The 22,170-nt window shown below is 39.8% G+C and overlaps 1 protein-coding gene across 3 annotated transcripts in view; it reads left to right on the top strand.

The window, feature by feature from the left end:
* RYR3 (ryanodine receptor 3) overlaps window positions 1-22,170 on the top strand; it is a 507,269-nt gene that overhangs the window by 153,037 nt on the left and 332,062 nt on the right. For all 3 annotated transcript variants that reach the window (XM_040969180.1, XM_040969181.1, XM_040969179.1), the window contains exon 2: window positions 2,968-3,087. In XM_040969180.1, coding sequence (XP_040825114.1) covers window positions 2,968-3,087 — 120 coding nt within the window. The remainder of the gene's footprint in view (window positions 1-2,967; window positions 3,088-22,170) is intronic.

Here is a 22,170-nt window from a genome sequence, read left to right as displayed (position 1 = left end):
TAGTCAGAACTGGAATCGGTACTTTGATAAGCAATGTCCCAAGCAACAACTTAACCTGCTGTGCCAGAATGTCTGCTGCTGATTCCATCTTAAACCATGTCTGTATGTCTTTTGGTATTTGAAATGTGAAGTTGAAGGGTGGGAGCTGGATAAGCTGGAGGAGCTAAGATGAACTGGTGGAAAGCTTTTTTTTCTCTCAGCCTCTGATAGGCTTGTGCAGGAAATGAGCATTTAACCAGCTGGAGGTCTGACTTTTTTTCAGGAAACTAAACAAAGAAACATCATTAAAAAACTTTCTAATACTGACTCTAACTTAAAAAAAAAAAAACTCACAATTTTTTCAATAGATAAGGGGTTTCCCCTTCTACCCCACTCTCTATCCCCTACTGTTTCCCACCATATTAGAATAGTAGAGTCCTTCAGCTAAAAACGCAAGTCCTTAACAGTATCATTGCATTATAGGTATAGGCAGCAATAGAAAGTCTTGCATTCTGTTAAGATATACTTAACAGCTACACTGGGAGCCCTCTTCTTCAGGAGTAGAGATACATGCTGCAATGTATCTTCACTTCTGCAATGTGGCATTCTACAAATGATACTGCAGTGTATCATTCACTTCACAAATACTAGCCTCCATTCTACAGTTCATCTGTGAGTATATGTATATACATGTTTGCGTATATGCCTATTTGTATTTTGCATGAAGAGAACACAGGCTATTGAATAGAACATACCACTTGTCATTCTGGGATTGACTTATTTCATTATGAGCATAATCATATTTAGTTAAGACCGCTTTGCTGCAAATAATACAATTTCATTCTTTTTCATGGTTGAGTAGCATTCCACAGAGTAGATGGTACCACAATCACTTTATCCATTCCTCTTTGGATGGGAATCTGAGTTGTTTCCAAGTCTTTGCTATTGTAGATTATGTTGCCAGTGAATATAGGATTAGAAATCCCTTTCTCATATGCTCATTTCATTTCTTTTGGGTGTATTTTCAGCAGCAGGATAGCTGGGTCATACAGCAGATCAATTTTCAGGTCTCAAAGCACTCTTTATACTGACTTCCGTAGTGGTTGTACTAGCCTATACTCCTACCAACACTGAGGGACGGTGGTCCAGCAGGGGAGCTCTCCACATTACCCCTACCAGTTTTACTCCTTCCCCGCCGGCTCTTACGTGTGCTGGTTGGGTGCTGTGGCCCAGTCTGCCATGGCCCACCTCACCTCAGCATTTGCCATTGGGTGCTGTAGCTTGGCTTAGTCTGCCTGGCCCATCCCCAATTCCAGCTCCCTCTGGTGGGTTTTACAACCTAGCCCATTCCAGCTGTCACCCAGTCCCAGCCATAATGTGCACTGGTATGTATTGTGACCGAGCCTGGCCTGACCCACACTGTGTTCTGGTGCTCAGATATGCCAGTGGGTGATCTGGTTCAGCCTGGTTTACCCCTGACCTATGCCAACTGTATGCTGGTGGGTACCTTTCCCTGGCCTGGTCTAGGCTGTTCTCTATCATGGTTCTTGCACTCACCTGCAGGGACTATGTCCTGGTAGAGGAGTTTCCCAAGCTCCTCCATCAGAACCTCTCCCAGTGTGAGATATCACACACATTGGTGGGTTCATGGGCCAGCCATACTTACAAAGCAACAATGGCCTTTCCTGACTGGCCTTCAACCCATTCTGATTCTTACTGTTGGATGTTTCAGCTCAGCCAAGGCTGGTCCACACCCAGACACAGCTCACGCATGGCTCAATAGGGGTAGAGACCTAGTCTAGTCCATCCTACACCTACCCTGGTCTTCCAGGGCACCAGTTGGTGTTGGAGTCTAGCCCAGCTCAGTGCACATATTTCTCCACATTTTAATGTCTTTTACTTAAAATTTTCATTATAGAGGTCTTCCAGTGCTTCACTTTATTTCCTTTCTGTACATAAGTTTCTTAGTTTGATGTAGTCCCCTTTTCCCTAAGATTTATGTATTTTTAGTAGAAAGGCAGATTTACAGAGAAAGAGATCTTTGATCTGCTGTTTCACTGCTCATGTAGCCAGAATGACCAGAGCTGGCTGAATCAGTCTAAAGCCATGAGCCAGGAGCTTCTTCCAGATCTTCTACATGGGTGCAGGGTCCCAAGGGTTTGGGTCATCCTCAGCTGTTTTCCCAGGACATAAGCAGGGAGCTGGGCAGGAAATGGAGCAGCTAGAACACACTCTGGCACCCATGTGGCATCCCAACATTCGCAAGATGAAGATTTAGCCACTTAGCCATTGTGCCAAGCCCAATGAGGTCCAATTTTGAGGATGAATGTTGAGAGGGTCTCTTTGGGAGTTTGGAGACATGGCTCTGCTGAGCTTCCAGCTCCTTTTCCCAGGCTAGATTTTCAGAGTTGCATTTAATTTTCCTTTCCCAAGAATTAAAACTCCTCTTGTATGATCCTCTATGTATTCAATCTGCCATCCCTCGCAAATGTGTTGCCTACTACGTATATTCCTTTTGCACTACAAAAGCTATCGCCTCTTCTACATCTTGACACATCTTGACACAAATTAACTTTACCTCCAATAGAAAAAAAAAATCTCCCTGTCTCTCTGTCACATCTAACTGCTTCACTCCATGCTTAGAGATATTTTTAGGTTTGCCTTTGTTTCCTCAAGAGTTGAAATGATTGCCTCCCTGAATCATATGCCATGTATCCATCTCAGAAAGGAGGGGAGGGTCTGTAATACATATGTCACCACTTGCTCCCACTAAACTCACCTCCGAGTTAAGTTCAGACTCATGATAAATTTTGATGCCACCTGCAGGCAGGCATTTGAATCAAGCATATGGATACAGATAATCTCTCTAAGGTTTAAAAAAAATCATATGCCTGTGATTAGAGATAGTTATCTTACTCAGTTCAGATGACCTGATGCAGTAGAGGTAACTACATGCCATTGACACTTGGTTCTCCTTTATCCTGGCAGGAAGATGAGGTGGTCCTCCAGTGCATTGCGAATGTCCACAAGGAGCAAAGGAAGTTCTGCCTGGCAGCAGAGGGACTTGGCAACCGGCTGTGCTTCTTGGAACCGACTTCAGAGGCAAAGGTGAGGTTGAACACCTGCTCCAACCTCTCCGCTTGGCCTCCCATACAGTCATCCGGAGGAGGTGGTAATGAGTGATGCATTAAAAAGCATTCATTTACTATCAAAATGCAAAGTCAATTGGGTTTAAAATTCTGATTATTAGTCCCTTGGTAGATCTGTAACTTGCAAACATTGTTTCTTTGTTCATTCTTGCCTTTGTGGTACAGAAGACCTATAGTTTAATGAAATCCCTTTTGTGTTTATTTTCTGTGGTTTCCTGTATGTTTACAGTTTAAAAAGTCCTTGCAGGCTCAACATTCTGAATGTTTCCTCTTTTATTCTAATGGTATCCAAGTTGCAGACCTTACATTTTAATCTCTTTAATGCATTTCAGTTGATTTTTATATATGTTGAGGGAATTCCAGGTTCATTCTTTATGTGGATATCCACATTTCCAAGAACGTCTTTCTCTTTAAAAAAACGTATCCTGTTTCCAGTGCATACTGTTAGCATCTTTGTCAGTGACAGTTTGGGTGTAGAAACCTCATAAGCAGATGCATGTATCTATTCTGTTCAATTGGTCTCTGTTTTTTAATTATTGTAGGTATATAATACACAAGGAATCCAAGCAACTCCGTATCAAATATGTTACCAAAAACTAGCAGTAGATCTAAACAAACATTTCTGAAAAGAAGATATATTAAATGGTCATCAGGTCTATGAAAAAATTTTGAGAATCACTTATCAGGGAGACACACATCAAAACCACAATGAGGTTTCATCCCACTCGAGAAAGACTGGATAGTATCAAAAAGACAAAGGACCAGCCTGTGGGTAAAGCTGTTTCCCATTATGGGTGATAGTGTCCTGCTTGCTCCAGTTCCAATGCAGCTTCCTGCTAATGACCTGGGAAAAGCAGGATATAGCCCAAGTTTGGCTTCCTGTCACCAGGTGGGAGACACAGATGAAGCTCCTGGCTTACTCTTCGCTCAGCTCTGGTTTCTGAGCCATCGAGAGAGTGGACAAGCAGATGTAAGCTTTTCTGTCTCTCTGGAATTCTTCCAAACAACAACAACAAGAAACATTTTTAAGACTTTATTTGAAAGGTAGATTTTACAGAAGGACACAGAAGAGAAAGGTGTCTTCTTTCTGCTGGTTCACTCCACCAAATGGTCACAACAGCTGGAGTGAGTTAATTTGAAGCTGAGAGGCAGAACCTGTTTCTCAGTCTCCCTCAGGGATTCAGGGGCCCAAGGACTTGGCCTTCCTTTGCCACTTTCCCGGATGGTAAGCAGAGACCTAAATCAGCAGTGTAGCCACCTTCATGCAAAATACAAGATCAATAGTATATAAATAAGCAAATATGCACACATTTATCCAGAGGGTCAGGTTTAATGCAGGTGCATGTAGCAAGAAGGGAGATGCATACTGAAATGCATCTCTACTTATAAATAAGAGATGGACTGCTAATAAAACCATTAAATGTATCTTGACACTAGATTGCTGGACTTTATACCATTCTATAAATACAATGTCAGGATACACTGAACTAGCAGAATGATGGACTTGCAACTGTTAGGGGAAAGGTAGAAAGGGAAATCCCTGAGTCTAAGAAACTGTATTATGAAAAATAAAGAATTTTTAAGTGGAGCAGCTATGACACAAACCAGCATCCATAAGGGATGCCAGTGCTAACATGTGGATGATTAGCACTGCATTAACCCCAAATAAATCATTTTTTAAAAATACAAAGATGAAAATGCTGGTGAGGATTTGGAGAAAAACGAGCCCTTATACACTGCTGCTAGGTATGTAAACCAGTAGAGCCATTGTGGAGAATGGTGTGAAAGCTTCTCAAAGAACTGAAAGTGAAACTACCACAAATCCTTCAATCCCAGAACTGGATTTATAGTCAAGGCAAATGAAATTTTTCTGTTGAAGACATGTGCCTTCCCCCCTAGGTTCACCACCACACTATTCATAATAGTCAAGAAATGGAAGCAGCCTGAGTGCCTACCAACTGATGAATGGATAAAAAATATTATACATATATCAGAGAATACTACTCAGACTTAAAAAGCATGAAATTTTGTCATTTGCAACAATGTGACAAACGAGAGGTCACTGTGTTACATGAAATAAGCCAAGCATAGAAAGATAAGTACTGTAGGATTTCATTCATATGTGAACTCAAAAAAAAAAAAGAAACCCAAACAAAACAAAAGCGGTGACCCAATCGTAGCTAAAAGTTAGTGATGGTTACCAGAGTCTGGGGTTAGAGAGATGGGGGAAATGGAGCAACATTAATTGTGTACTAAGTTTTAGTTAAGAAAAGGTTCTACGTTACCTAAATGTTTTGTTTTTCATTCTTTGGCTTCAAGTAAGTAAAAATAGAGAGATTCCATTGATTTACCCTCTGAATGTCTGCAACACCCTAGGCCAGTGCTAGGACAGGTTCGAACCAGGAGCCTGAAGCTCCGTCCAGGTCTCCCACATGGGCGATGGGGGTCTGTGCTCTTGAACTATCAACTTCTCTGTCCCAGGATGCATTAACAGGAACCTGGAGCAAAAGTGGAGTAGCCAGATCTGGCATGAGAGCCTGATGGCTAGAACCTGTACCTTGCATGTGGTAGGTTCTCATAGGGGAACTGGTTCATATCCCAGTTGCTCTACTTCCTTTCCAGCTCTCTAATTGTGGCCTGAGAAGGCTGTAGAGAACAGCCTACAGCCTTGGGACCCTATATCTGTGCGGGAGACCCAGAAGAGGCTCCTGGCTCCTGGCTTCAGATTGGCTCAGTTCTGGCCATTGCAGCCACTTAGGAAAGGAACTGATGGGTGGAAAAAATGTCTTTCCTTCTCTTTGTAAATCTCACTTGGCTATTCCACCTTTGTTATTATTGCAAAGACTCAAATGAGGACTCCCACATAGGATGAGAACATCCCAAGTAGGAGCTTAACTCGCTGGACCACAAGGCTTATCCTAGTCTTGGAGTTCTGTTACCCCATAGGATGTCTGTTCAAAGAGTGGATAATGAGATTTTGTTTTTACAATAAAGAAATGGTAATGGTTTGAGCAGATAGATTTATTCACCCTGATTGGATATAATGGGATGTATACATGTATCAAAACACCACATATGTACCATAAATACATACAATTGTATGTGTCTGTTTTTTAAAATATATATTAAGCATTAGGGAGGAGCTTAGAGCTTTGTGAGAATGGGAGACGCACTCTTGCCTCCCAGGGATCTTCATGGCACCAGGGAAGCCGAGTTGTCTCAGCTCACCCAAGAGCTGTTCTTAATAAGCCTCTTTTGCTGTTGCTAATTCCTAGAAGTCTGAATGTGTGTTCTGTACTCCCAGCTGTCATTTTATTGCTACAGGGACTCCCAGCTGCCTGAGCCTGTTTCTCACAGCATGCACACTCCTTTCCCTTCTGACTGTGCCGAGATAACTGTAACTCCTGCTGTGACCCAGAGACAGAGGGGACCATTTGCTCTGGTCCCTGCCTGCGTGGTGGCATGTAACCTCACGTCTCTGTGGTTGAACTTTCCTTCTCCCCATTTCGATTCTGTGTCTGCTTTTTCTGATCTGCGTGCTCCACATTCTTGCAACCCTTGACAACCCTGGTGAGATGTTTATATTGGTCAGTTATTGAGAGAAACAGAACTAACAGAATATATCAGTGGGTAGATGAATAGAAGGATGGGTGGGGTGGATGGATGGGTAGATAAGGATTTAAGAAATTGGCTCAGGGCTGGTGTTGTAGTATAATATGCTAAGCCATCACCAGCCATGATGGCATCCTAGATGAGCAGTGGTTCATGTCCTGGTTGCTGTTTTTATGACCCAGCTCCCTGATTGTGACCTGAACAAGCAGTTTAGGATGGATGAAGTGCGTGGGGCTCCTGTGCTCTTGTGGGAGACCCAGAGGAGTCTCATGGCTTTGGATCAGCTCAGCTCCAGCTATTGTGGTCATTTGCGGAGTAAACCAATAGATGGAATCAATCATTCAATATCTCTCTCTGTAACTTTGCCTTTAAAATAAAAATAAAACAAATCTTAAAATTGGCTCATGCAGTTGTTTGGATTAGTGAGCTGAGATCTTCAAATCAGAATATTAGGATCATTAGGCTGAAAACTGAGAAGTTAATGCTGTACTCTGGAGGCTCCATTTTTGCTTTTTAAGGAAAATACAGCTGCTACTCTTTAGGTTAAAGATTGCTTTTACTTATTAATCAGAACAACAATGGCTGGGAAGAGAAAGGGAGTTCTTCCATCTGCTGGTTCATTTCCCCTATGGCCACAGTAATGATGGCTGGAACAACCCCAAACCAGGAGCTAAGAACTCCTGGCTCCCCGTCTGGGTGACAGAGGCCCCAGTACGTGGGTCATCTTCCACTGCCGTCCAAAGTACATTATTAGGAAGCTGTGTGGCAAGTAGGGTAGCCAGCACTCAACAGTTAATCCGGTATTTGACACTGGTGGTATTTCATGAGTGGGGAGGCTTAACTCGGTGTGTCACACATTGCTGGCTTGGCAACTGCTGTTCTAAAGGCCATCAGGTGATTAAGGTACACCCAAGTTCTCCAGTCACTGCTCACTTAAAATCAGTTGACCACAGATGTTAATTGGGTGATTTAGCCTCGCTACATTGATACCAAATTAACCACCATATGTTGCTTTTAATCACAGATGCTTTTAAAAAAATGGTTATATATTAAAAGGTCCACCTATTGATACTCCCTTTTCCACATAGTGTAGAGCCTGCATACAGACACGCATGCAGTTTGGCTGTATCTAAGAACAGTTTTTCAAGTGATAGCCATAGTTCCTAGAAGCCCCTTTTCCTTCTCGCTGTGCTTCTATCCCCATATAGTGGCTGATTGTTAAGAATAGGCATCAGCCAGTAGGACGGAGTCACATGAAAATAAGTGGTAGAGGAGGGACAAAGAAGAATTCTTTCTAAAAGTCTTAGAATTGATTTCCCTTGGGTCTTAATTTACTTGCTTTCATTCTTAGCCGGGTATCCTATAGCCTAGATAGTAGGAAGGTCATGATCAGAAGTTGACCCTCAACTGTTAATAAGTGATATGACTGACCACAGACAAAACACTCTACCGATTTTGTTTTCTCATCTGCCAAACCAAGTAAAATACATTGTAGTGGAAATGATGTTGACCTGAGTGAGAAGCCAGTCAGGACAATATTCTGGTCATCTCTTCGGTGACACAGAAGGCAGTGATGTAAGGCAAGACCCTGGAACTAGAGGTCAGAGTTTGAATACTGTCACTGCCATTAACTACCTAAGCCAAGATGTTGTGCAAGATACCTCACCTTTCTGCATTTACATTCCTCGTCCTCATCGTGTGAATTTGCTGTTCTCTATTTTGAAATATTATTTGAAGAATTGAAGTGTCTCATGCATACAAATTGCCTAGCTTGCGAGCTGTGTACAACCATCAGTTATTGAAATTTAACTTTGGGAAAATATTTGAATTAGGACTCAGTTTCTTGATATACAAATTAAAGATAACTAATTACACTTCAGTATAATTGAAAATAAATGGAACTAGTACATATAAAACATAAAGTACTTAGCGCAATGGAACAAACGTAGCAGTTAGACGTCATATCTCATTTTGTGTAAAAGGCAGAAGCATTGTGGATCAGCACCTGAACACAACATTACATTTTGTGCTTTAAAATGAACACTTTGAATGAAAGATTCCTTTGGAGGCAAGCATTTGGTGTAACAGACATCACTTGGGGCATGGTACTGCAGCACAGAGGATAAATTGGCCACTTGTGACACAGACATCCCATGTGAGTACCTATTGGTATTTTGTATGCTCTGGTTCCAATCCAGTTCCACGCCAATGGCCTGGGAAAAGCAACAGCAAATGGTCCATGTGTTTGGGCCCTGCCACTCACATGGGAGACTTGGGAGAAACTCCTGTTTCCAGGCTTTGGCCTGGCCTGACCTAGCCCCAGCCTTTTTAGTCATCTAGTGAGTGAACCAGAGGATGAAAGAGCTTTCTCTGCTTCTTCCACCCTCTGTCACTATGACTTTCAAGTCTTTTTTGAAAAAGACATCACTTGGAATTTGAGTCTTGGCTATACGTTAGATTTCAACTTCCTGCTGCTGTATAAACCGTGGGAGGCAGAAATCAAAGTTCAAGTAGTTAAGTCCCTGTCACGTGTGAGATCCAGATGGAGTTCTGAGTCCCTAGCTTGGGCTTGGCCCAGCAGCAACTGTTGCAAGCATTGAGGAAGTGATCCAGAGGAAGGAACATCTTTACTCTGCCTCTATCTCTCAGCTTTTAATAAACAGAAAGTAAAAGCTGAGTTTAATTGTAAAATTACATGGTTTTATAAATCTCTGTAATCAGATCCGTTATATTAGAAACAAATGTGCATTATAATGCAAGAGTACTTTGGGACAGGCATGATGGCCTAGTGATTAAATCCTCGCTTAGCCTGCATCAGGAATCCATATGGATGTGGTTTGTATCCTGGCTGCTCCACTTCCTATCCAGTTCCCTGGTTGTGGCCTGGGAAAGCGGTGGAGGATGGCCCAAAGCCTTGGGACCCTGCACCTGCATGGGAGACACAGAAGAAGTTTCTGGCTTTGGGTCCGTTCAGCTCCGGCCATTGCAGCCACTTGGGAAGTGAACCAACAGATGGAAGATCTTTCTCTCTGCATCTCCTCTGTATCTGCCTCTACAATAAAAAAACAAATCTTTAGAAAAACGAATGCTTTGGGACAGGTGTTGCAGTACAGTGGGATGCCTACATTGCATATTGGAATACTGGTCCTGACGTCATGCATCTAATATAGCGTCTTTGTAGTGTACCTGGGAGACAGTACATGATGTCCCAAGTGTTTAGATAGGTTCCTGTCCCCAGTGTATCCCTGAGGTATCAGTGGCTGGGGAGTAAAACCGTGAGTGCAAGATCTGTCTCTCCCCTTATCTCTGCATTTTTGTGTCACTCAGCCTTTCATGTAAAAAATACACATTTTTAGAGAAACAATGCTTTAACCCCCCCAAGTATAACAAATGATGTATTTCACTCATAACGAATGCATTAGGGCTAAGAAAATACTCTACCACTTGATTAAATGGTTATTGTTATATATCATAAATGTAAACAAGATAGCATGACTGGATGATCATTGAGTTTATTGTGCTATACCTAATTACCTTGTCACAGCTATTTTCAGTTTAGAATTTCATTCTAGCCCTTGTGTGCATCTGTTTGTATGTTTTCAAAGGTACATTCCCAGCAGATATTCAGAAGTTATACTTTTCTCTTCATTTCAAACATTTCTACATCACTATATAGTCTTCATGGGTAGCTTTCAAAGAACATGTAGGTTGGTCTGGTGCAGTAGCCTAGCAGCTAAAGCCCTCACCTTGAATGCATCAGGAATCCCATATGGATGCCGGTTCTAATCCTGGCTGCCCTGCTTCTCATCCAACTCCCTGCTTGTGGCCTGGGAAAGCAGTGGAGGATGGCCCAAAACCTTGGGACCCTGCACTCATGTTGGAGACCTGGAAGAGGCTCCTGGCTCCTGGCTTTGGATCAGTTCGGCTCTGGCCATTGCAGCCACTTGGGGACTGAATCAACAGATGTAAGATCCTTCTGCCTCTCCTCCTTTCTGTGTATCTGACCTTCCCATTAAAAAATTGTTTAAGAAAAAAAACATGTAGGTCACTTTCGCGACTTATTTTAGCTTCCTACATTGAATGTCCAGGAATAGAACCAATGGTGTCAGAAGCATATATTGAATGGTTTTAAAAAAAATTAAGATATTACAGTTGGCATTCTCTTTGTCCTTGTATGAACATGTGACTCTGACATAGCGTGAGGGAAGCCTACCATGAGACATCTCACAAGGAGAAAGGTCAAGTTCATACAAAGGACATAGTAGCTATGGAGGATTTTCTGTCAGCAAATCTGAGATTGACCTTCTAGAAGAATCAATTTGCTGGGAGCATCCTTGAAGTAGTCAGCTATAAAATTGCATGCTTGGACTACTTGTCCTCAACCAATATATATAATTGTGTGTGTATGTATACAAAATTTTACTAAATATTTTTCATAATTCTTTACCCTCAAAATTGACAACTAATTGGAGTCATTCTTGGTTTTTTTGGAGCCTGATTAAATCATGTATGAGGCAGGCAAAAATATTCCAAAGCCTGGGACTAATTCCAGGCATGGACAGAGCTAACTGTTAACCTTGGGCATTCCTAGTCAAGGGTACAGAGTATGTGAAGCTTGAGAAAGTAAATCAAGATAAACTCTAGGGAGAAGATCTCTGAGAAAGAACAGATAAGATGCTCAGATAATATTCTTAGTCTATAAAACCTGAAAGAAAGTGTTTAGAAGCAAGGAGTGAAAGGGGGGAGAAGGAGTGAAATCCTGAGATCAACAGCTGCTACAGACATGGAGACTGTTCAGTACTTAAGACGGCTCTGCTGACTGATTTTTGTCGTATGCAGTAGCTGTCCCTTTCTTAAATGGTCTCCTGAAACTGATGTTGTTAATTGACAGAGTTAGTATTATCCAGCCTCCTTTTCAAGTAAGCACAGGTCTAGGAATTATAAGATCTTCTTTTACAAGGAAAACTCAGAGCTATTACCAGAAACCAGGGAATAGAGAGGGAATGTTTATTAATAGCACAATGTTTGTCATTGTTTTCAGTAGAAATGTGCTTTGGGGTACCAGGTATTTCATGTCTTTTCTGAGATCCTTGCTATCTTGCCTATTTGTTAGAGCAGTGCTCGCAGCAAAGGGGGTATGCGGAGGATAGGAGAGGGAGGATGATAGTACTTTTGTTTCAGTTAAACATCTAGATTCATAAGACATTCCTAGAAAGTTTGCCACTAGTCTTCTCAGAGGAGCATAGGACAGGAACCAGGGCTTGCCAGCTGGAAAAGCTTCAGACACCCCTCTTCTATAGAATGTCTTGCACTAGTCAAGATGCTGAATTCAGAATTCCCCATCCCCTCATAAGAGCTGCAGTAAAAGGAACAAAGTCCACAACAGGCATGTGTGGAAAGTCTGCATTTATTAAAATCTCATGCACTGTAAGAGTGAATATATCGTAAAAATTACACAAGCACAGCTTTGGGGACCCCACACAGGGAGCCCCAACTGTAAGATCTGCACTTGAATGATTGTAAGGGCTTGCCATAAGATACTAATATTTGCTTCAGTCTAGGTACAATCTACCACTTAGAGATCATTTTCTTCTAAGTATTGTATCTAGATATCATAATCAACAAAAACAATGTCAGGTTGTCCTCAAGACAGCTGGAGCATTGATAGAATATCAAATTCTCACGCCAAACGAGAGAAGGATTTCATAGCCCTATCCCATAATCTTCACTGATGATGCTTATTTGATTGCTGTGACCTTTTCTGATGTGCCTGGCACTCCAGTGCTTTCCAAATCCCAACTTCCACCTTTCTTCATAATAGTGCTCATGATCAAAAAGTGGGAAGATTGTAGGAACTTTTTCTTCAAAATTAGTTTCAATAAGCAAAGGTTGAGTTGTTTCACTGATTTGAATGATGAGGAAAATGAGACAAGATAGAAACAGTTTAGCCTTAATGTTCTTTCAAAGCTAGCATGTCTGAAATACTTGGGCTCTAGGTGTCTGAGCAAGAATTGCTGTCTCCCTCTTGGATAATACTTTTGCTTACTGATCACGGCCAATTTAAACTGAAAAATCCAATTTTCAAATTGAACATATCCTGAGGAAATTTTATTCCCATTGTTATCACCTCCTGTTTTGCAAATGAGAAAGGAGTCTGCTATTACTTATGGAAGTTGTATAGACCATCAAAACCCAGGATTAACCGTAAGCTATTGTACAAACATTCTGTAGATGGCATGAATTTAGATAAACTTCTAAGCTAAAAATAGCATTATTTTCTAATTCTGTAATCTTTCTCCCAGAAGGGACTTTACTGTTTACTCCTGCAAAGCTAAATTTGCGCAAATTGGCAGAGGCGGAAGCTCAGCCTGAGGTTATACATTCTTCTTTGAATCTCTGATTTATATTAGTAAGTTGTATTCTCCACGGATCTGAGATCTTACAGAACACTAAACTGTCATAAAACTTTTTTCATATTATTCCCCACCATAGAATGAAGAGACTAATAAGTTAGTGTTTTGATCTTAAAGGAATTTTTACTTTAGCATTTATCAGGTATCATGTGCTACATGTCAGTTTCTGCAGTGAATTTAACACGCATTTGCTGTCCTTGTTTAATCTTGATACGCCTATGAAACACTGTCCTCATTTACAGGGAAGAAAGGTGTAGGAATTCAAATACAGTGAAGTGACTTTCTAGAGAATATTAATTTTAAAATGTAATCATGAATTTTTATATTCAAATTTTAATTTTTCATGGATTCAGTTTATTTGAAAAGAGAAACCATATGACTTTATATAGTTGGACTTCAAGAACACAAGCATGTCTCAATAACCACTCCCCTGCCACAAACTTCTATGTCTCCTGTGAATGCCTGCCATTCCATAGTTGGAATTAGTTTTCTTAAACAGGAGTTACTAAAGTACAAATGCTCCAAGCAAGCATATGAAATTGTTAATTTTTTACAGCTAATTTTCATAGTTGGAAATTACCATGCATTTTTTCAGCTAGATTTATAAAGGGTATAAGGCATTCTGTCTTAGTACAAACAGACATGGTGAAATTGAGAAGGGTCTGAGAATTGGCTGCAAGGTTAGGGTGGTTCACCTGCATGTCTGCCTGCCACCAGTGGATGAGCACTGAAAGACCTCTAGATGGCTCCACCACTTTATAGCCTTATATCTGTGTGGACATTCTTTTACCTCTCTTTGCCTCAGTTTTTTTCATCCGTAATACTGTACATGTCTTGTAGAATTATCAAGATTCAGTACAATGTGTTCATAGTTGAAAAATGCTTTACAACAATGCTTGGGACATCCAAAGTGGCATGCATGCAATAGTCTTCATGAGCCTTAGCACAGGTTGTATGACTCCATAAAATTGCCCATGTATTGAAGTAGGTTAATTAAATCTCATAGACACCTGGGTTTTGGGGATCAGGACATTTGGACATTTAAAGTGAAATGGTGAAGAGTCAGAAGAAAACTATTAGATAATTAATGGATGATTTGAAGAAATAAAAGGAATCAATGGAATATAAGCTTTGTTACAGATTTCTAAATTCTGATGAACTTCGGATATATTCCATAGTTTCAATTATATTTAATTTTTTCAAACAGTTTCTGACCTTGTATGTGATCTGACTTCATGAGTACTTTGTGTCTACCTGAGCCAGCTTTGTATTCTGTGTGTGTTGATTATACTGTTCTTAGGAAAGCCAAAATAGTTCATATTATTGAAATACTCTGTATGTTTACTGAAGATTTGTATGTCTCCTTATGGTTCGATCAGTTGCAGTGTTTTAAGACTCTACTGATGGTTACTTCTGTATTTAGGATTGTTTTGTTTTCTTGAGGAATTAATGTCTCCTTATCAAATAATCAAACCCTTTGCTTTGTAATACATCTTTACTGTTATTAATATAGCTGTAAACTTTCTCATTATTACTGCTTGAGAGACACCATTTTCAGCACTTTTCCACCTCATTTGTGTACTTACATATTTTATTTAAAATATGCTTTTCCCTTACATTTTATAATCACTATTCCTTAATTGCAGTGTTACCTTACACTGAGAGTAATAATTGATATCAAGTTTCATTCTACCATCTTGCTATTTCTTTTGTTCCCCTTTGTATATAAATCTTCTGTTTCTACTTTCCTACCTTTAATGAAATCAAAAAATTCACAAAGTATTCCCTTATTGGCCTTTTAGCTGTATCTTTTTGGATTAATTATTTTTTTATTCCATGATACCATTGTATAGGCTCCAGGATTTCCCTTCCTCCCTCCCCAGTAATTTCCTCCATGTCATACCTTCACAATCAGTCATAAGTCCATCATTCTGCTATTGAAGTATATCTGACATTGCAGGCATGGAAAGTGGCAAAGAGTCCAGCATCCTGTTGTCAAGATATATTCAACAGTTTCATTGGGAGTCCATCTTTGATTTAGAAGTAGTGATGTACACTGCATTGTTTCTTTGCATCTGTATGTGATAGTCTCTACTACAGTTATGAATCTGTATCTTTTTTTTTAAGATTTGTTGTTTGCTGCTTTACTCCCCAAAAGGCCTCCATTAGCTGGGGATGGTCAGGTTGAAGCCAGAATCCAGGAACTCCATGCAGATTTCATGTATGTAGCATCAGTCCAGATACATGGGCCATCTTCTGCTTTTCCAAGCACATTAACAGGGCACTGGACCATAAGTAGAGTAGCCAGGATTCAAACCAGTGCTCCAATTGATGGCAGTGTTTGGAGCAATGGTTTAATGTGCTATACTGCAACACCTTGTCCCCTTTACTTCATTTTTTGAGTAGTTCCTTTAGGAATTAGAATATGAATTCTTAACTTCTCACAGTCTCCCTTGAATTAATACTACATCACTTTCCTTGTATCCTTTGTGATACACTTTGGAGTATTTCAGTTCTATATGTTATAAATTATGCAATATCTTAAAATTTATCTTAAAGAGTATATTTAAAAGAAATTCATAAAGAGGAAAACTGTCTATTATCCTGACATATTCACCATTTTAACTGCTATTCATTCGTTCCTGTAGATTTAGATGTCCACCTGGAGGATCTTTTTTCATTAGTATAAAGAATATGTCTTGGCAAAGGCCCCTTGCAGAAACTCTTCCAGCTTTGTTTCCCTGAGATCATGTTCATTTGTCCTAAGTTTTTGAAATATGTTTCCTCCAGATTTAAGATATCATTTGCCTATGTATTAATTTTTCCTTTAGTGCTTTAAAGGTGATTTTTAAAAAAGATTTACTTATTGTTTTTGGAAAAGAAAATTCACTGATAAAAGGAGAGACAGAAAGATCTTCCACTGGTTCACTCCCCAAGTGGTCACAACAAGTGCAGCTAAGCCAGGAACTAGGAGCTGCTTCTGCTTCTCCCTCATGGGTGCAGGGTCCCAAGACTTGGGGCCATCCCCTACTGCTTTGCAGCCCACAAGTAGGGAGCTGGATGTGAAGTGGAGGAGTTGGAATATGAACTCATGCCCTTATGGGATCCCAGTATTTTCATGGAGAGGATTAGCCAACTGAGCCATCACAGTGGCACAAAAGTGGATATTTTATAGTGTTTTCACACCTATTTCTGATGACAAGTTTGCTACCACTTTTTTATGTACTTCAGTGGTTTGTTTAGTCAAAACACAAAGTGGAAACTCAAAGTATCTTCCACCAGAAACAAAAATAAATGCTTTTGGCTTGTGATGTTTAACATGTAACTATAGCAGAAGAGCAAAAATGGTAAATCCAACTTAATTGCAATAGTATCTCAAAGATGAAATAGTACCATCAAAAAAACCCTCAGCAAATGGAAAAAAGTGCTAGGGCACACCACTAGTGAGGAGATTACATGGGATGCAGCTTTGGCATATGCAAGAGAATGGGGAGGCGGTGATGGCATAGATTTGAAGTAACAAGGATGGGAGCTAAATATGTGTGGGACTCATACTGAGAGGAAAACAAACTTACATAAATTTTACAGATTTCCCATAAAAAAGAGATGGGCAGACCAGCATTAAATCAAATTCATGTATATGTCATGTAATTAATAGGTAAAGGGATCAAAGTAGCTAGAATCAAGTAGAACTCTGGAGTTACAGGCTTCAGCTGCCTGGAGCTGGCGTATCACCTAGAGAAATGTGATATATTAGAAAAGGGATCTATTAAAGCAGGGTGGGGTGGACATGTTGAATCCAAAGGGCCTGAAAGACAGCCAAGAATATTTTTTGTAAGAATCTACAAAATGGAACAAGAATTCGGAAGTAAAGGTCGATGCAGATAACATTTAGGAGTTACTGACTTAAAGATAATAAATCAAGCCATAAAAATGAGTGGGAAAATGTCAGTATTTTAAAATAAGCAGAAGGAGCAGGCAGACAACAGAGAATGTGAATAAATATCTTTAGAGAAGATAAACAGTGAAGGGTAGTGTCAGGGAAGCCATATACATTAAGAGTGCCCAGGAGGTTCACAGCCAATAGGGTAGCATGCCATTTGGAGGTCAAGTCATACGAGAATAGAATACTGCTATTACACGCAATGACATGGAGACCATCTGCAGTCTTGGTGAAAGCTCTTCACAGAGGTGATGAGAATAGAATACAATTTAGAGTAAGAAGGAAATAAGGAAATAAAAGGTAGCCCATAAAGACTACTCTGAGAGTGAGGGTCTGAGCATGCATGGACATCTGTATAGGAAAACACCTTTAGCATCTTCAAATGTTCATGAGAAAATGTTAAGTGAAGAAAAGGAAGAAGGTACAGGAGAGAACAGATGTGAAGTGCAAAATTACAGTGTTGAGAAAGGAGGACTGAACCTTCAAAAAGAAGAGGAACCCAGATTCCATATAACAGAAAAGGAAAACACAAGGGTGGAAGTTTTGTGCAGAAAACTTGGAGAGTGTACTACGTGGAGAAAAATAGAACTGCTTGGCAGTGTAGGGAGCCTGGGACAGAGGGTCCATTGGAGCCAAGGAGCAAGAATTTTTAGAGCAACCAGGATAATGGATAATGCCGTGTTCTAATACAACCTTCATCAGTCCCAGCAAAGTAATGACGCTAGGTACTAAAATTCACACCGAATCAAGGTGTTACCAAAAAGGTCAAAGAGCAGGTGTTACTGGACTATAGTATATTGGAATTTAACTGAATGAGGAGAGAGCCAAATTAGAAGTGAAAAGATGAGCATAAATAATAAATTAGTAGCATGAACAAACAAGCAGGAAGATGCGTAGATGGTTAGACAACAGAGTGTATTGTTCAGAAGCTTGAGTAGAGCAGTTTGAATATAATCACGCTTCACATGCATGACCAAAAAAGAATGGGCTAAAATGGAGCCTTGGAAATCACACCTAAAAGGGAAAGCAAGATCACTGAACCTGTGATATGAAGGGACTTCAAGAAATTCATACAAATTCAGTTAGAATGAGTAAGTTTATTTTTTAAGTGAAGACCATGCATATTGGGAACCTTCAAGTGAATTGAAAATTATATTATGAAAAACCTATGCATATAACTTTAAAATTTTTGCATCAAAACATTTTCCATAATTTTGAAAAAATTTATTCATATCCGATGGTGATATTCACATATGTGTTGATTTCTTAAAAATGATGTAGCAAATAACACGATCCAGATGGAATAAAACAGAGCCCGGTGCGGTGGCCTAGCGGCTAAAGTCCTCTCGTTGGACGTGTCAGGATCCCATATAGGCGCCAGTTCTAATCCCTGCAGCTGCACTTCCCATCTGGTTCTCTGCTTGTGGCCTGGGAAAGCAGTCAAGATTGGCCCAAAACCTTGGGACCCTGCACCCATGTGGAAGACCCAGAAAGAAGTTTCTGCCTCCTGGCTTCAGATCGGCGCAGCACTGGCCATTACGATGGTCACTTGGGGAGTGAACCATTGAACGGAAGTTCTTTTTCTCTCCTCCTCTGTGTATATCTGACTTTGCAATAAAAATAAACCTAACAACAACAACAAAAAAAATATGGAAGAAAACAATAGAAAAATTTTTCATTACACCTCAGGAGGCCAGAATTCCTAAACCTGTCTCTATCCAAACATCTTGGAGAGGATAATTCATTGCCTATAATTTCTGCTAGCTTCGGTGTCTTTGGTTTGTAAAAGCATAACTAAAGTTTCTACCTCCACTTTTGTTTTTCTTTTTTTCTTTTTCACCATCTGCTGCTTCACTCCCCAAGTGACCACAACAGATGGAGCTGAGCCAATTCAGGTACCTCAACTGCTTTCTCAGGCCACAAATAGAGAGCTGGAAGGGAATTGGAGCAGCGGAGACACAAACTGGCACCCATATGGGATCCCGGGGCATGCAAGGCAGGGACTTTAGCCACTAGGCTACTTGCTGGTTCCCTGTATCTCAATCTTTACATGGCCTTTTTCCATGTGAGAGCATGCATTTGCTCTCACATGGTATTTTCCTCTTTCTATAAATAATATAATAATTATGGATCTGGGGATAACCCTGATGATTTCATTTTGACTACTTATGCAGAGATACTATTTCCAAATAAAGCACATAGCAGCGAAAATGTACAAATTGCCAAGCACAGAAATTAAAGAAGCCAGATTTCAGTGAAGGAAGAAAAGGTCATGAGATTATACAAGCGGCAAAAAAAAGGAGAGGTGTGGAGGATGATGTTGCTAGGTGTTTAGAGCTAAAAGGAGAGGGAGTTAACAGCTTCTGAAAGAGTAATGATCTGGAAACTGTGCTGGAAGGAAGGAGAACGCAGACCTCCACCTCATAAGCTTGAATTATGACAGATACAAGGGAATAAACATCTTGCTTTAACTATCCCCAGGGAAGTGGGTTTCTTGAGGAGTCCCAGTGCCATGTTCTGCTTGTTCAGGTAACGAGTGACGTGCTGTAAGAGAATGCAGTCAGCGAATGCTGAAACAAGTTGATCACAGAGTATTCTGGTGGATGTAAGGAGGGACAAGAAATGGCATCAGAATTTCAGCTGAAAATTAAACAGTTGAGAATAGAGAACAGGCAAAGTGATACAGTAGAGGATATGTTTATTAAATTTTGCTCTTAAAATTTTTGAAAGTTTAAAGAACAATTAAAATCATACATATTTATGGGTACAATGTGATACTTTGATTCATACATGTATTTTGTAATATTCCATGAGAGTAATTACATCTATCTCCTCAAACATTTGTAATTTCTTTAAGGTAAAAATCAAAGTTTTCACAATATTTTTGCTTTAAAGAAACATACAGTAATTTAGCATTTCCTATAGTCAATATGGTGTGCAATAGAGCACTAAATCTAACTTTAACCTCATATCCATCAAATGCCTTTATCCCATCTTGCCCTGCCCACTTCTCTCAGCAGCCCCTGGTGACCACCCTTCTACTGCCAACTTCTATCAGGTCAATTTCTATTAGGTCTACTTTTAAAAATTTGATGTATGAATGATCATGCAATATTTGTCTTTGAGTTTCGTTTAGCTCATTCAGCAAAATAACCTCCACTTCCATCCATGGTTTTGTAAATGTCAAGATTGTCATCTTTTTAAATAACTGGACAATATTCCTCTCTCTCTCTCTCTCTCTCTCTCTCTCTCCCCCCCCCCACATTACCTTTATCTGTGTATCAGTTGAAAGACAAGTTGTTTTCATTTCTAGACTGTGAGTAGTGTTGCAATACTCATGAGAATGCTGATCTCTTCAAAAATTTTCATTTTCTTCAAATGTATACCCCAAATGACATTGCTAGAAGACCTGATAGTTTCCTGTTTTGTTTTGAAGAGGCAGCATGCCGTTTATAGCAATGGTTATTGTTTACTAACATCACCACAAGTAGGATATGTTTCCTTCACAGCCTGCCATGTTTTAATATTTTGTAATAGCCATTCTAATTACAGTGAGTGTATCTCATTGGCTTTGATTTGCATTTTTTGAAGAAGGGTGATGTTGACTACTTTTTCATATACCTGCTGGTATATGAAAATACCAGTATATTTGGTATTTGGTATATTTGTGTAACTTGAGAAGTATTACTATACCGACTGATCACTTTTTACTCATTTATATAAGGTGAACAGATTTCATTTCACATACAGATCAGAGCGTAGTGGTACTTACCACCCTCTACTCCCTTTCATCTGTGTTGCCATGCTCCCTCCTTTTTCCATATTGCAATGACATACTTCCTATTCATTTTTATAATCCCAGACTTAGCCCTCCATTAGATCATGAGTTCAACAGATAGCAAGTAGGGAAAAACCACTGTTCATCAATGTTTTTGTTGTTGCTTTGCTATTGAGCTCCTGACACGTGCTGGGTGTTAACACCTTACCAGATATGCAACAGATAATTTCTTGCATTTTTGAAGGCTATCTTTTCATTCTGTTGAATTTTGATTTGAATTTTTTGTTGTTGTTTTCTATCTGGGTCAAAGCTTTGTATAAATCCCATTCCTTTTCTTTTCTCTTGAGTTCCTTCAGGTACAGCAACAGATTGTTATGGAAAATCTTTTTTGTTGTTGTTGCCCATAACTGCTATAAACTTCCCTCTTAGCTGTTTTTATTAAATACCATAGATTTTTGTGTGTTGCACTTCTACTTTTATTTCAAGAAACTTTTAATTAATTTCCTTGATCTATTCATTTATCATGAATATATTTCAGTTCTATATGTTTGTATAGTTTCTTGACTGGTTATTGACTGGTTATTGACTGGTAGTTTTGTTATATTGTGGTCAGAAAAGATACTAGTTATAATTTTCGCTGTCAGAGTGGCTATTTGCAAGTTGAAGTTTTGCTGCCTGCTGCATGGAAAGAAGAGCATTGGTGAGGACATGTTTTAGGATCCTAAAGGAATGGGTGGCGTGGGCCAATGATGGGATCCTTTGGGACGAAGGTAAACACTCTGCATTATTCTAATAAATTACATTGAGTTACTCAAACTAAACCAGAGACTATAAGGACCAAATGCAGAATGAATGAATTAATCAACTAATGGCTGAAATTCTGTATAACATAGCCACACATTCCAATTTTTCAGTTAGTAAGTAGATTGTTTACTTTCAGAAAATTCCTCTCCACCTGAATTCTGTATATCCACATTGAGCCTCTTGCTAGGTCATTTCTAACAGTTAAGAAATGGGAAAGGGAAAGAGATAACCTAACAAATAGCAGAGAAGCTAAGTGCAGGACATGTCAAGTTTACTAATGCATTTGTCATTTCCTGAATACATAGTTAAAGAGACAAGAAAAAGACCAACCTTTTAACTAAAATCTCTCCTCATCTATATTGTCTTCCTTCTAGAGTTATTAATACTGTAGTGATAACATCTCTAGGCAAGAGCAGCCCCCTCTTTGCATTTAGGGGCAGCCTGCACCTTTGTGATGGAAATCTTCACAAGCATTTTATGCAGTGTGTAAAC

This window comes from Ochotona curzoniae, unplaced genomic scaffold (assembly GCF_017591425.1).
Source record: "Ochotona curzoniae isolate NIBS_2020 unplaced genomic scaffold, NIBS_Ocur_1.0 scaffold_4701, whole genome shotgun sequence".
Taxonomy (NCBI): Eukaryota; Metazoa; Chordata; class Mammalia; order Lagomorpha; family Ochotonidae; genus Ochotona; species Ochotona curzoniae.
The sequence above is the reverse complement of the archived record's forward strand: the minus strand, read 5'-3'. Positions and strand labels throughout refer to the sequence as shown.